The following is a 14,655-nucleotide window of genomic DNA, read 5'->3' as shown; positions in this document are numbered from 1 at the left end:
CTCGGTCAACATTTATTGTCCAATCCTAATTACCCTCAAGAAGGTGGTGGTGAGCTGCCACATTGGTCTCGGGCGGCACGCTGGCACAGTGGTTAGCGCTGCTGACTCACGGCGCCGAGGACCCGGGTTCGATCCCGGCCTCGGTTCACTGTCCATGTGGAGTTTGCACATTCTCCCCGTGTCTGCGTAGGTCTCACCCCCACGACCCAAAGATGTGCAGGTAGATGGATTGGCCACACTAAATTACCCCTTAATTGGGAAAAAAAGAATTGGGCACTTTAAAATTCAAACAAAAACACACAGGTCTCCAAGTGCCTGAATATGACATTTTGTTGAAATGGTGACAGCTCTGGTGCCTCCCAGATCCTTGAGTCTAGGGGTTTGTGTGTTCCTCACTCCCTTTGACCCAGATTTCCATTGGGCGTCTAGGAATTCCCTCTTCAAACTACTTGCCTCTCCATTTGTTACAACCTGCTTAAAACCTACCTCTCCCCCCTTTGGTTGGGTGTATTTTTATTTCCCTGTGCTTTTCAATTGCTTTGGGACATTTTTCTGTCGTAGAGACTACATAACTGTAAATTGATTGTAAGGGTAATGTTGGTTTTGTGGTGGTGCTTCCATTAATTAAAGACTTTTTAACAAAACTTGATGCAAAGGTGTGTGGTCTTGTGAACCCACAGGGTTCAAAGATTTAAACAGCATGCGTGTATGTAGCACTTCCCAAGTCATCTCATAGGAGTGCAATTGGAGCGAGAATTGAAATGGAGCCAAAGAAGGAGACAGTCAGACAAAATGTTGATAAAAAGAGGGAGCGACTTAAAGGAGGAGGTAGAGAGTGAGATAGAGATAAATGGAGGTTGAGAGAGCGAAATCCAGAAGCTGAAGGCACAGTCTCCAGTGGTAAGATGAAGGAAGTGCAAGCTGCATAAGAGACAGTTGTAAATCTATCTGGATAGTTGCAGAGATGACATGTGAGTTGTCACTGGACTTCCAACAAACCTTTCTTCGGGGAAGACCAGGACACTGAGATTTTAGCTACAGCACACTATTTGCCATTGCAGATTGTAAAGAAGCAAATTCATTCAATTATAATCGCAGGGCGGTATTTAATGGAGGTGAAGGAGGTTACACCCTTTGGCTGGAGGTATGGTGAGAGCTCCACGTCACAATTTTTAGAAAAGGTCCATTGTATTAAGTGCCGCTCAGCCACTTTATCCATCAGTGTTGTTTAGAGATTGATGATAAATTCTGAGTAATGTTTGGTTTAACATTGTTGGCAGTGCTGCCCTGCAAGCTTATATTCTTCCTGTTGGGTGACCCATCAGTGAAATGAAGATTCATTTCATTCTCAACTTGAATCAACCTTCTTGCAGCTGAACTAGCTTCCTCACCGAAGTCATTCTATTCCATGTGGTCTGAAATGTAGCAATTTCACACTGTAACTGGCAGCACGATAGCACAGTAGGTAGCACTGTTGCTCCAGGGTCCCAGGTGTGATTCCCGGCTTGGGTCACTGTCTGTGCGGAGTCTGCACTTTCTCCCCGTGTCTGCGTGGGTTTCCTTCGGGTGCTCCGGTTTCCTCCCAAAAGTCCCGAAAGACATGCTTGTTCGGTAATTTGAACATTCTGAATTCTCCCTCAGTGCACCCAAACAGGGGCTGGAATGTGGCGACGAGCGACTTTTCACAGTAACTTCATTGCAGTGTTAATGTAAGCCTACTTGTGACAATAAAGATTATTATTATTCTCGGTATTTGAATTGTAACTTCTGTTTTCCTTTTTATTTCCTCACCAATAAATGTACAGTTCATAACCCATTTTGATGTCACTCAAATAATGATCTCCAAGAAACCTTTAACAAGGAGTGCTAAAGTTGACTGATACATATCGATTCAGATTGTTGGAAGGGCAAATATTTTTGTTTGTATTCCGCGGTAACCACTTATGCCATGTTCCATCCAATATTTCTGCATGTATGGTCTTGGATCAGTGATCACACCTTGTTTTCCAAAAAGTGTCATGCATTAAATGGCACCGTAGAGGTGTTACATTTTTATTTTTACATGGCAAATTATACAAATCATGGACCGAGTGCTCCTAAACATTGATCAGAATCTCATGGAATAAAAATCAAGTTTCAATGATATTTGTGAGGTTAGTGGGAAATACTGAATGGGATGCTCCAGGAAACACTATGGTTTCGACTTTAAATAAATACCTCATACATTTGTGGATGATTTCAACTTGTGGAGGTGGGGGAAACAATGGAATTAGAGTTGGGGCAACTCTCAAGCTACAGAATGTGCATGTGACTATGACAATGGCAGACTAAATCTAATGCAGACATTGTAAGGTCCTGCACACATATACACACACACACACACACTCACACTCCAATAATAGTGTAGAAATAGCTGAAGATGCAGCCAAAATGAAACAGAACCAGGTGTTTTGGAAAACTCAATGTTCAAAATGTCTAACCAATGCACAGCCCAAAAAACAAACTGTGGCTTGTCAAAACAAGTAGAGGGCAAGGCAGAGGAAGTTGTGAGTGAACTCTGCAATGATCCGGCCAGACTGTTCCGCGGGTATCTTGTCTAGCTCTAACTGCAGGGGCATTCGAGCACGGTGAGTGCAGAGAAGAACCACATGGTTGACCCCCAGGGTCATTTTATTCATTCTGTCATTGGATAGGGGCATTGCTGGCAAGGCCAGTGTTTGCTACCTATCCCGAATTGCCCTTGGAATGGAATGACTTGTTGATAGGCCGCTTCGTCAGGAAATTAAGAGTCAACCACATTTCTGTGTCTCTGGAGTCACATGTAGGCCAGACAAGGTGAACACAGCCCACCCTCCGCAGAGGACATTAGTGAACCAGATGGATATTTACAGCAATCTGGTAGTTTTGTGTTCATTATTAATGAAGCAGGCAGTTGTACCCCAGATTCATCAATTTAATTTAATTTAATATTTCCCCCCCCCCCCCCCCCCCCCCCCCCCCGGCAAGCTGCCATGGTGGGATTTTGTAGTCATGGGCTTGGACTTGAGAAGGATCAGAAGGTCAGAGACAGGGTGGCACTTGTTACATCCAGCCGGCAGCCTAGTCACCGCCTACCCGCCTTCCCCCACTGTAATTTTGCCAGTGACGGGTGATGACTGGTGGCCAATTGAGACCCTTAAGTGGGCACCCCGAGGGACAGAGATTCCGATTTTGGATGAATCAAATAATCAATTCATCAAATAAATTGAGGGACAGTTTACAGTGTGGCACAGTAGCACAGTGATTAGCACTGTTGCTTCACAGTGCCAGGGACCTGGGTTCGATTCCCGGCTTGGGTCACTATCGGTGCGGAGTCTGCACCTTCTTCCCGTGTCTGTGTGGGTTTCTTCCGGGTGCTCCTGAAAGACGTGCTTGTACAGTGAATTGGACATTGAGTTCTCCCTCAGTGTACCCGAACGGGCGCCGGAGTGTGGCGACTGGGGGATTTTCACAGTAACATCATTGTAGTGTTAATGTAAGCCTACTTGTGGCAGTAATAAAGATTATTATGAATAGGGGGCAGCCCCTTAAAGGAATAGAGGTACAGAAATTCCTTCTCCCGCCGATAAGCAACCAATTGGAAGCTAAATGACTGCAGGACAGACAGCCGTTGTTCCCCTGGGCAGGGTCCTCCGGCTCCTCTCATAATTTAGCCCCATGTCTTTGGAGCAAAGTCCGTGTCTCTGGTTCAAAAACATCACCACTGTGCTACCATCTCCCTCAATGGTGAGGAAAGACTGAAGAAACCTTGTCTTCTCCATCTTGAGCGGTGCTCTTGTAAAAGCATAGCAGATAGTAAAGGGAATAGAAAATGTTAATTTAGAATATCACTTCAAATTAAACTGCGAACGAGATAAGGATGACAAGTTCCCAAGTGTGGAAGATTATCTTCAGGACTGAGGTCATCGAATCTCATCTTTACAGAAAGTGTGACAAAGAAAAGTCAGGGTGGGGGAGAATCCCCCAATTTTTTTTATAGAAGCAACTTAATATTGAAATAGGGCAGGTGATAATCTTTTTTTATTTGGGTGAACTAATTTGGGCTGGCAATCCATATTCAGTCCTAATTACCTGGTGCTTTTGATAGCAGTACTCCCATTGGTATGTGAATGCTTAATGAATTTTTGCTGCCTTCTGGTGTGAAACATTTTTTTTACCAAAATAGTTAGCGATACCTGACTTAATTGAGTTCCTTGTATTTAAAGTAGACTAGTTGGAGTCGACAGCTAGGTTTAAAAAAAATGACACACACAGGAATGCGGCACAAAGCATTGTACAGGCTGTACTGTATCTTTTTGTCCAGTTGTATTATGACACTTGTCCCAGGAGCAGTCAGGGCAGCACAGTAGCACAGTGGTTAGCACTGTTCCTTCACAGTGCCAGTGGCCTTGGTTCGATTCCCGGCTTGGGTCACTCTCTGTGCGGAGTCTGCACGTTCTCCCCATGTCTGTGTGGGTTTTCTCCGGATGCCCCAGTTTCCACAAGTCGCAAAAGACGTGCTTGTTTGGTGAATTGGACATTCTGAATTCTCCCTCGGTGTACCCGAACAGGCGCCAGTGTGTGGCGACTAGGGGATTTTCACAGTAACTTCACTGCAGTGTTAACGTAAGCCTACTTGTGACACTAATAAAGATTATTATTATTAGTTTGAGGTGAGAAATGAAATCTCACTGGTAAACAGATAAGTGTTTCTGTTACTGTATTTTCAATGCAGCAAGTTCCAGCTCCCAGTATTTCACTCTCTTTATTTTAACCAGGGGTGGTGTTTGGAATGTCTTGGTCGATGCTGCTTTCAGCCCAGTTGATAAGAAGTGGGTGTGCAACTTTATTCGCACCCCACTTGCTGGCACTGTTCCCAAAGGGAAGTGTTAGATCAAAGGGACTCGCCTCAGTGAAGTGTTCCTGTCAGCTCCAGGAGCGAATTAATGATTGCTGCATTAATGTCAGTGAATTGACAATGGCTTTTTAATCTTGGTACCCTGTCATTGAACCTAATTGGGAATAAGGACCACAGACCTCCGTGTCAGCAGGGGAGTTTTCATTGGCTGCTGGGCCGCCATCTATCTACCACTCAGCTTCACATCACTGAACTGTAAATTATTGGCGTTGACAAGTCGAAGGTGCTGAAGTGTGCCCCTTCTGTGTTCCCCCGCTCTTGGTGACAAGAGACTCAGATTGAACTCATTGGGTGCCTTGTTCAAACGTGTCCACACAGGGGTGCTGCAGCCTGCCTTAAAAAAACATATCATCAACTCTACAACGCAAATTTTTTTAAAAATACCTTTGCCCTGGAATTTGCTTAACGGGAGGGATGGGGGGGAGGTGGTGGTGGTGGTGGTGGTGGGGGCGGGGTGGGGGTGGGGGATAGGTGGTGAATCCGCCACCAGACTTCAAGAAAAACATATCCAGAGGCTTGGTAGCCCCTTGCTTTTGATGCTCTGATCGACTGTTGTATCTTGGAGGATACCCGTTTGAACCTTCCCCCCCATACACACACACACATAATCCCCTCCTTTCCCAATCCCTCTGAATCACCCCCCATATATACAAACACAGCCCCATCACCACAATCCCTCTGAATCACCCCCCATACACACACACATAACCCCATCACCATAATTCTCTGCCCAATCCCTTTGAATTAAGCCCCCCAGCATTCAACCCCATCGCTTTAATCACCTCCTCCCAATCCCTCCATATCCCACACACACACACGCCATCGCCTCCTCCAAACCTCCCCGTCCCAACACACACACCCCATCACCCCTCCAATCTGGCACCCTCACACAACCCCATCACCATCGCTCCCTCCTAAACCCTCCCTAACCTGCACACAACCCCATTACCGTCACCCCTCCCTATCCCAACATACACATATCACCATCACCCCCTCCCAATCCCCCACACACAACCCCATCATCCTCTTGTAATACATCCCTGTCACCCCCACACACAACCCCGACACCATCACCCCCTCCCTATCCCACACACACAGCCCCATCCCCCACACACATCCCCATCACTGTCACCCCTCCCTGTTCCACACACACAGTCCCATCCCCCACACACATCCCCATCACTGCCATCCCCTCCTAAACCCTTTCAATCACCCCCCCCCCCCACACACGCACCCTTCTCCATCACCCCTTCCCTATCCCACACACTCAATCCCATCCCCCACACAACCCCATCACCCCCTCCCTCCCGCCCCACACACAACCCCATCTTCCTCTCGCAATATGTCCCTGTCACCCCCACACACAACCCCAACACCATCACCCCCTCCCTATCCCCCCATGACCTCCTCCCTATTCCCCACACACATCCCCATCACCGCCATCCCCTCCCAAACCCTTTCAATCACCCCCCACACACACACACCCTTCTCCATCACCCCCTCCCTATCCCCCACACACAACCCCATATCACCCATGCACAACCCCAACACCATCACCCCCCCCACACACACAAACCCTTCTCCATCACCCCTCCCTATCCCACACACACACACAACCCTATCACCATCACCCCCCTATCCTCCCCTACCTCCCTCCCCACACACAACCCCATCACCATCACCCCCTCCCTATCCCCCATCACCCCCTTCCTCCCCCCACACACAAACTACCCGATCACCATCTCCCTATCCCCCATCACCCCCTCCCTGCCCCCCCACACAGACAACCCCATCACCATCACCCCCTCCCTATCCCCATCACCCCCTCCCTCCCCCCCCACACACACAACCCCATCACTATCACCCCCTCCCTTTCCCCACCCCTCCCTCCCCCCACACACACAGAACCGCATCACCATCACCCCCTCCCTATCCCCATCACCCCCTCCCTCCCCCCACACACACAGAACCGCATCACCATCACACCCTCCCTATCCCCATCACACCCTCCCTCCCCCCACACACACACAACCATCTTCCTACCCCAGTATCGTTTACCCAGCTACCGACACCCGGTGACGGAACCCCCTCCTCTCCCCCGGCTCCCCATCTCTATAACACAGAGTTTGAAGCAGTTTGACGGGTGATATTGTGTCTCCTGCAGAAACTGGCGTCAGGGTCAGCATTACAGTTGTGTGTGTGTGGGGCGTATATTTCCTCTTCAATTCCGGCTATTCTGTTTGACAAGGGGTTGAAGGTGGGTGTGTGTATCGAGCTGTCAGGTGTGTCTGTGGGGTTAGGGGGGACTGTGATCTGTCAGGTGTGTCTGTGGGGTTAGGGAGGTTGTGAGCTGTCAGGTGTGTCTGTGGGGTTAGGGGGGTTGTGAGCTGTCAGGTGTGTCTGTGGGGTTAGGGGGGTTGTGAGCTGTCAGGTGTGTCTGTGTGGGATTAGGGGGGGTTGTGAGCTGTCAGGTGTGTCTGTGTGGGGTTAGGGGGGTTGTGAGCTGTCAGGTGTGTCTGTGTGGGGCTGGGGTGGGGTTGTGAGCTATCAGGTGTGTCTGTGTGGGATTAGGGGGGTTGTGAGCTGTCAGGTGTGTCTGTGTGGGGTTAGGGGGGTTGTGAGCTGTCAGGTGTGTCTGTGTGGGGTTAGGGGGGTTGTGAGCTGTCGTGTGTCTGTGGGGAGGGGGTTGTCAGCTGTCGGGTGTGAATGTGTGGGGCTAGGGGTTGTGAGCTGTCAGGTGTGTGTGTGGGTTTGTGGGTGGGGTTGTGAGCTGTCAGGTGTGTCTGTGTGGGGCTAGGGGTGGGGGGGGGTTGTGAGCTGTCAGGTGTGTCTGTGTGGGGCTGGGGGGTGGGGTTGTGAGCTGTCAAGTGTGTCTGTGTGGGGCTGGGGGGTGGGGTTGTGAGCTGTCAAGTGTGTCTGTGTGGGGTTGTGAGCTGTCAGGTGTGTCTGTGTGGGGCTGGGGGGTGGGGTTGTGAGCTGTCAAGTGTGTCTGTGTGCGGCTGGGGGGTGGGGTTGTGAGCTGTCAGGTGTGTCTGTGTGGGGCTGCGGGGTGGGGTTGTGAGCTGTCAGCTGTGTCTGTGTGGGGCTGCGGGGTGGGGTTGTGAGCTGTCAGGTGTGTCTGTATGGGGTTAGGGGGGTGATGCTGTGATAGTTTGGATGGAGACGGAGGGCGGGAGCAGAGGAGCCGCTGATGTGATCGGAGAGCAGACAGACAGCCCGGTGCCCCCCCCAGCAACAAGGCACATAAAACAGAGCCGGGGGGGGGGGGGGGGGGAGACCCTGTGCTGAATGCAGAGTCGGCAGCCGGGAATCCCTCCCACTGAAGGCAATGTGATCCGGCAGTGAGGAGCGGGCATCTTCTTCAGCACTGAATGTCGATTCACGCCGGCGCCGGCTGCACTCCTGGCGGGAGCTGGCGAGGGCGCCTCGTCTGCTGAAGCTGGAAGGCCTGCCCTTCTCTCCGATATCCACCCGCACATCCACCTCCTTTGTACTCTCTCTCTCTCTCACACTCACTCTCTCCTCTTCCCCCTCATCAAGTGGAAGCCTCCCTCGCCGCCGGCTGCGAGAAGTTACCTGTATTGGGTTATTTATTTTTTTACCTGTGTGTGTGTGTGTGAGCGGTGGTTCCCCGGAGCTGGCTCTATGGCTTCGCTGTATCAGAGAATCACGGGGCAGATTAACACCTCTAGATCTTACCCGGCTCCCGCCGAAGCCAGTCACCTCCTGGGTGGCCAGGGCGCTGAGGAGGACAGCGGGGGAAGAGCAGCACCGCGTCTGGACGACAGCCGGCCCCATTACCAGCAAAGAAGTGACTGTGAGGAAGACGATGTAAGATGACCATTCTAACTACCCTTTATATTGGTGTTGTCATTCCTGTGTATAATGTACAGCCGCGTCTGGGTATACGGGGGGAATGAGGGAGGGGGTTCTGCTTGTATTTTCTGTCTGGTCTATTTTTTTGGGGGGGGGGGATTAACTTGTGTCCACCCCCCCCCCCCCCATCCTCAGTCCCATTTCCCCCCCAGACCCTGTTTCTCTGAATCGGAGACAAGTTACCGCCCTCCCCCCCCCCCCCCCCCCACCTTTCAAGTTGCCTTTCGTTAAGTTTTCTGTGCTATCTGGTTTGTGTTCACTTGTAGACTCTGGAGGATTATTAATCCACTTCGACATCTCCTCTTCCCTGTTGTGAAGGGCCACGCACTTATCCCTCTTCATCACACACGTATATTTTTTTAAAATCCCAGCTCTCTCCGACATGGAACTGAAATGAACTGGAGATTTATTGTTTTACGTGTTTGCTGCGCTTGTCTTGTCTGGTGGAGGGGGAGGGGGGGGGGGGGGGGCAGTGTTTAAAAAGTTGTATTTGCATATCAGCCAGGCAGGTACACCATGAATCTTTAATGCTCCTCTGGCTCGATTCCTGATCAGTGCGGGGAGTTCAGACACCCCGATCGATATTTCTCTCTTTTCTTTTTGGAGTTGTCGCCTGTCATTGAGTGCTGTTTGAGTGTGGAAAACCCTGGCCCCGCTTGCTGCTCAGAGCTCCCTGTGAGCCTGTCTGTCATTCGGCTGGAGCCATTCCTTCAAAGCCAGGCTGCTTTCCTGCTTCCCGCCTTACTGGAGACACAGGGAGACACCGAATAGTGCATTGCACAACCGAATAGTGCATTGCACAACCGAATAGTGCATTGCACAGAGGCTTTCTCCTCCACAGCTGTCACACGGCGAACTCCCTAGGTCGGATAGGGAGGGATATTGAACTCTGTGGACACAAGGGGACAGGCGCTGATAATCCTGCTCTTGTAGCGAATAACATCCACGACACCGAGGATTTGAATAGCTAAATATATACCCCCATCCGCAAATAGATCAGAATATTTGGTGGCAGGCAGTCTCCATCCCCCCTGTGCAGTGTAAAACCTGTTCAATGAAGCAGGGAGCTGGTTGGCAATTCAGAGCGACATGACAAGCACAGGTCAGAGATGGGCTTAAATCAGACGTGGTGAATGCCAGAGAGAGCATCTCTCTCTCTCAGAATTGAAGCTGTACCCCGAAGAAAAGGGCGTTAATCTTCTCCTTTGACAGCTATTTCTTCTCGTTTGATTTTGACAAATAAGTTCATTATTTAAGAAAAAAAACGTTGTTGGGCAAGAAAGGTGATGTTTCCACCCACCGTCACGACGCGAGGCCATGGAGTGTTCAACTGGATTGAAATAACTCACTGATATTCGTTATCCCAGCACGGTATTCGCTGAGCAACAGGTTTAGGGGACCCTAGAAGAGAGACTTCATTGCATCTATCGCTGGGAAGATGCCAGAGCACAGACACCACCGCGCTCCTCAATGAAGTCAAGGTTAAGTTGTCACAATTGTGAAGCCAACGTTTTCGAGACGGCAGCACCTTGACTCGGGAATGCTGCCCAGAAAATCTGTAGGTGTCGCTTCATGCCCTGCAACGTTGGGCGGCTGGTCTTTTCGTTTGAGGATGTCGCCTCCTTGCTCCGGAATTCAATTGCCTCGAATGCTTTGAAGCTTGGGCCGGAGTGAGGTTTGTTTGCAACGCCCGAGGATTCAGGCGGCGACAGCAATTGCGGACAGTGCCCGAGGGAGTCGTCAATGTCCGCCCCCCTCTTCCCAATAATCAGCCTTACGCTGCTCTTCCAGTGTCACTAGCGCTGCCAGCATGGTGAAGCGGCGAATGTATGGGACCTGCCTTTCACAGTGACTACATCTGCTGCCAATTAACTGGACAACAAAAGTGGCCACTCAAGACAGCAGTGAAATATCACCAAAAATAAGCTCAAAGAGATTTTGCACAGCTCAGTAAATACCACTCCTCCCCCCCAAAAGAAATCCGTGGCTTGTACCAAGAAGGAGAAAATTAATTGCAACAGTTAGAGAGATGTACAGCACAGAAAGGGGCCATTCGGCCCATAGGGTCGGCACCTCTATCCTAATCCCATTTCCCAACATTAGTCCCTAGCCTTGTACACTATGGAGTCTCAAGTGCTCATCTAAATGCTTCTTAAATGTTGTGAGGGTTCCCTCCTCTCCCACCCTTTCAGGCAGTGAGTTTCAGATGCCCGCCACCCTCTGGGTGAAAAAGCTTTCTCTCAAATCCTCTCGAAATCTCCTCCTTACCTTAAATCTGTGCACCCTGGTTATTGACCGCTCAACTAAGTGGAAAAGTTTCTTCACATTTACCCTGTGGTATGTCTCTCATAATTTTGTACCCCTCTACTAGGGTTCTTCCCTCAGCCTTCTTTGCCCTAAGTAGAACAACCCCAGCCTGTCCAGCTCTCTTCCTAGCTGAAACACTCCAGCCCAGGCAACATCCTGGCGAATCTCCCCTGATGCACCCCGTGTAAAATTAAGAATAAAATTTCAAACAGTAGTTCAGCTCTTGTGATGTGACATTGAAATTGAGTAACCGTTGGGTCTCCTTAAGAAATATTTCTATTGTGGACAATATGGATCCCAAAAGTTAATGATGGACTTCAAGTTGTTCTAGTCTACATTGATACAATCGGAGCTCATTTCCCCTTTCGATCACTGTCTTGTAATTAATTATTCAGTCAATATAATCTGAAAATCGCTTATTGTCACGTGTAGGCTTCAATGAAGTTGACGGCGAAGTTGATGGGGGAACAGTTGCCACATTCCGGCGCCTGTCCGGGGAGGCTGGTACGGGAATCGAACCATGCTGCTGGCCTGCTTGGTCTGCTTTAAAAGCCAGTGATTTAGCCCAATGAGCTAAACTAGCCCCTTAATCTGTAGAATATGTGATGCCTTAATATTTTCCAGTACCTTCAGTGACTTGTGAGCAACGTCACTTCCATGTCCACTTGTCAGTTGAAGTTAAATGCCACCTAAGAAGTGTGTTATTGTAAATAATTATGAGTTAGTAAAATTACTAAATTAGCCATGCTAATCATGTGCTTACCCAGGAGCGAAAGTTCCCCAAATTGCAGCTACTCAAAGATGTCCTGCCTTGAGGATTTGAGCTACAGAATTCTATGAGCATGAAATTGTATTTATGAAATGGCCTTAACGTAGCAAAATGCCACAGGGCACTTCACAAGAGAGCTAGCAAGCAAAATGTTACATTGAGCCATGTGGAAATATCAGTGCAGATGGTGAAAATCTTAGTCAAAGAGACAGGATTTAAGAAGCATCTTTAAAGGGGAAAGCGAAGGAGAGGTGGTGAGAATTAAGGAGGCAGTTCTGAAATTTAGGGAATTAGCAACTGAAAGCAGACTACCCATGGTGGAGCCAATTAAAATTGTCGACACCAAAGGCCAGAATTGGAGGAGCAGAGATATCTCAGAAGGAAAAAGCAAAACACGGCGAGTGCTGGAATAAGAAATAAAAAGAGAAAGTGCTGGGAATACTCAGCAGGTCTGGAAACATCTGTGAAGAGAGAAGTGGAGTTAATGTTTCGAGTCAAATCTGACTCTTCAGGAAAGCTATATTTGACTCAACATTGACTCTTCATAGGCCCTGCCAGATCTGCTGAGTATATGCAGCACTTGCTGCTTTATCTTGCAGGGCTGGAGTAGATTACGGAGTTTAAAAAAAATTTTTTATTAAAGTTTTGCAAAATTTTTCATAATAAATAGTAATAATCCTAACACAGCAAAATAGCGTGAAAATTAACATAGTGCAGAAAGAGAATATACAAGATTGGATTGGATTGGATTTGTTTATTGTCACATGTACCGAGGTACAGTGAAAAGTATTTTTCTGCAAGCAGCTCAACAGATCATTCAGTACATGGGAAGAAAAGGGAATTAAACAGAATTCAAGAAAATACATGAGAATACATAATAGGGCAACACAATATATGCAATGTAACTACATAAGCATTGGCATCGGATGAAGCATACATGGGTGTAGTGTTAATGAGGTCAGTCCATAAGAGGGTCATTTAGGAGTCTGGTGACAGTGGGGAAGAAGCTGTTTTTGAGTCTGTTCGTGCGTGTTCTCAGACTTCTGAATCTCCTGCCCGATGGAAGAAGTTGGAAAAGTGAGTAAGCCGGGTGGGAGGGATCCTTGATTATGCTGCCCGCTTTCCCCCGGCAGCGGGAGGTGTAGATGGAATCAATGGATGGGAGGCAGGTTCGTGTGATGGACTGGGCGGTATTCACGACTCTGAAGTTCCTTGCGGTCCTGGGCCGAGCAGTTGCCATACCAGGCTGTGATGCAGCCCGATAGGATGCTCTCTATAGTGCATCTGTAAAAGTTGGTAAGGGTTAATGTGTACATGCCGAATTTCCTTAGTTTCCTGAGGAAGTATAGGCGCTGTTGTGCTTTCTTGGTGATAGCGTCGACGTGAGTGGACCAGGATAGACTTTTGGTGATGTGCACCCCTAGGAATTTGAAACTGCTCACCATCTCTACCTTCGGCTCTAGCAATTAACTAGACATTACCCCATGCGCCTCAGTCTTCCCACACCCTCCCAACGGAGTACTCACCCTCTCCCCCGCACCCCCCCCCCCCCCCCCCCCCCCCCGGCCATGGATCACTGCTGCTGCTGACGTTTTCATTTTCCCTGAGAAGGCAACGGACGGTATTATGCCCCCCGCTCAACAGCAGCAGCTCTGTACACTTGGCAAAGTTATTTACACACATATGTAGGCATCCGTTCGTGGTGTAGTCCCTTGCTTCTCCTGGATGGAGTTCGTTGTCGTCTCGTGCGCACTTCCGCTTCTGTGGCCCTCCCATCTCCCGTTTTCTCTGTTCCTGTGGATTCCAAGTTTGTTAATGTTTCCCTGCCTCCCCCTCCCCCTCTCTGGTTCTCCTCTATTGTTCCCTGTGTCTTCCCTCTAACCCCCTCCCCGCTTCTGCCCCCTCCCTCTGTGGTTCGCCTTTCCTTCCTCTGAGATTTAGCTGTCCCTCCCCCCCTCTCCCGGTCTATCTCTCCCTCTCATGCTTTGGCTACTTTCCCGTTTCTTGGCTACCTGGCTAATATTCTGCTTGTTTGTTGGCCACAAACAGGTCCCGGAACAATTGGATGAATGGCTCCCACGTTCTGTGGAAGCCGTCGTCTGACCCTCGGATAGCGAATTTGATTTTCTCCATTTGGAGAGATTCCAAGAGGTCGGAAAGCCAGTCTGCAGCTTTGGGTGCTGCTGCTGACTGCCAGCTGAACAGGATTCTACGTCGGGCGATCAGGAAGGCAAAGGCAAGGGCGTCCGCCCTCCTCCCCAGGAATAGATCTGGCTGGTCTTAAACCCCGAAGACTGCCACTATCGGGCATGGCTCCACCCTCACCCCCACCACTTTGGACATTGCCTCAAAGAAGGCTGTCCAGTACTCCATCAGTCTGGGGCAAGACCAGAACATGTGGGCGTGGTTGGCCGGGCCTCCTTGGCACCTTTCACATCTATCCTCCACCTCCGGGAAGAACCTACTCATACGGGTTCTTGTTAAGTGGGCTCTATGTACCACTTTTAGTTGTGTCAGGCTGAGTCTTGCACACGTGGAGGTGGAGTTGACCCTATATAGTGCTTCGCTCCAGAGTCCCCACCCTATTTCGATCCCCAGGTCCTCCTCCCACTTCTTTCTTGTTGTGTCCAGTAAGGTGTCAGCCCCATCTACCAGTTGGTCATACATGTCGCTATAGTTTCCTTTATCTGATATGCTTGCGTCCAGTAACTCTTCCAGTAGTGTCTGTCGTGGTGGTTGTGGGTATGTTCTTGTCTCCTTTCGTAGG

At 49.4% G+C, this 14,655-nt stretch overlaps 1 protein-coding gene across 4 annotated transcripts in view; it reads left to right on the top strand.

Moving 5' to 3' along the window:
- dpp6a (dipeptidyl-peptidase 6a) overlaps positions 1-14,655 on the top strand; it is a 1,618,183-nt gene that overhangs the window by 372,257 nt on the left and 1,231,271 nt on the right. Inside the window, exon 1 of one of the 4 annotated variants that reach the window (XM_038798405.1) lies at positions 8,225-8,767. The exons of the other annotated variants lie outside the window; for them this stretch is intronic. Coding sequence (XP_038654333.1) covers positions 8,582-8,767 — 186 coding nt within the window. The 5' untranslated portion in view covers positions 8,225-8,581. Of the gene's footprint in view, positions 1-8,224; positions 8,768-14,655 lie in introns of those variants that run through there. 4 annotated transcript variants of the gene reach the window in all.

This window comes from Scyliorhinus canicula, chromosome 5 (assembly GCF_902713615.1).
Source record: "Scyliorhinus canicula chromosome 5, sScyCan1.1, whole genome shotgun sequence".
Classification (NCBI taxonomy): Eukaryota; Metazoa; Chordata; class Chondrichthyes; order Carcharhiniformes; family Scyliorhinidae; genus Scyliorhinus; species Scyliorhinus canicula.
Note: the sequence above shows the minus strand (reverse complement) of the source record. Positions and strands in the feature narration are given on the sequence as shown.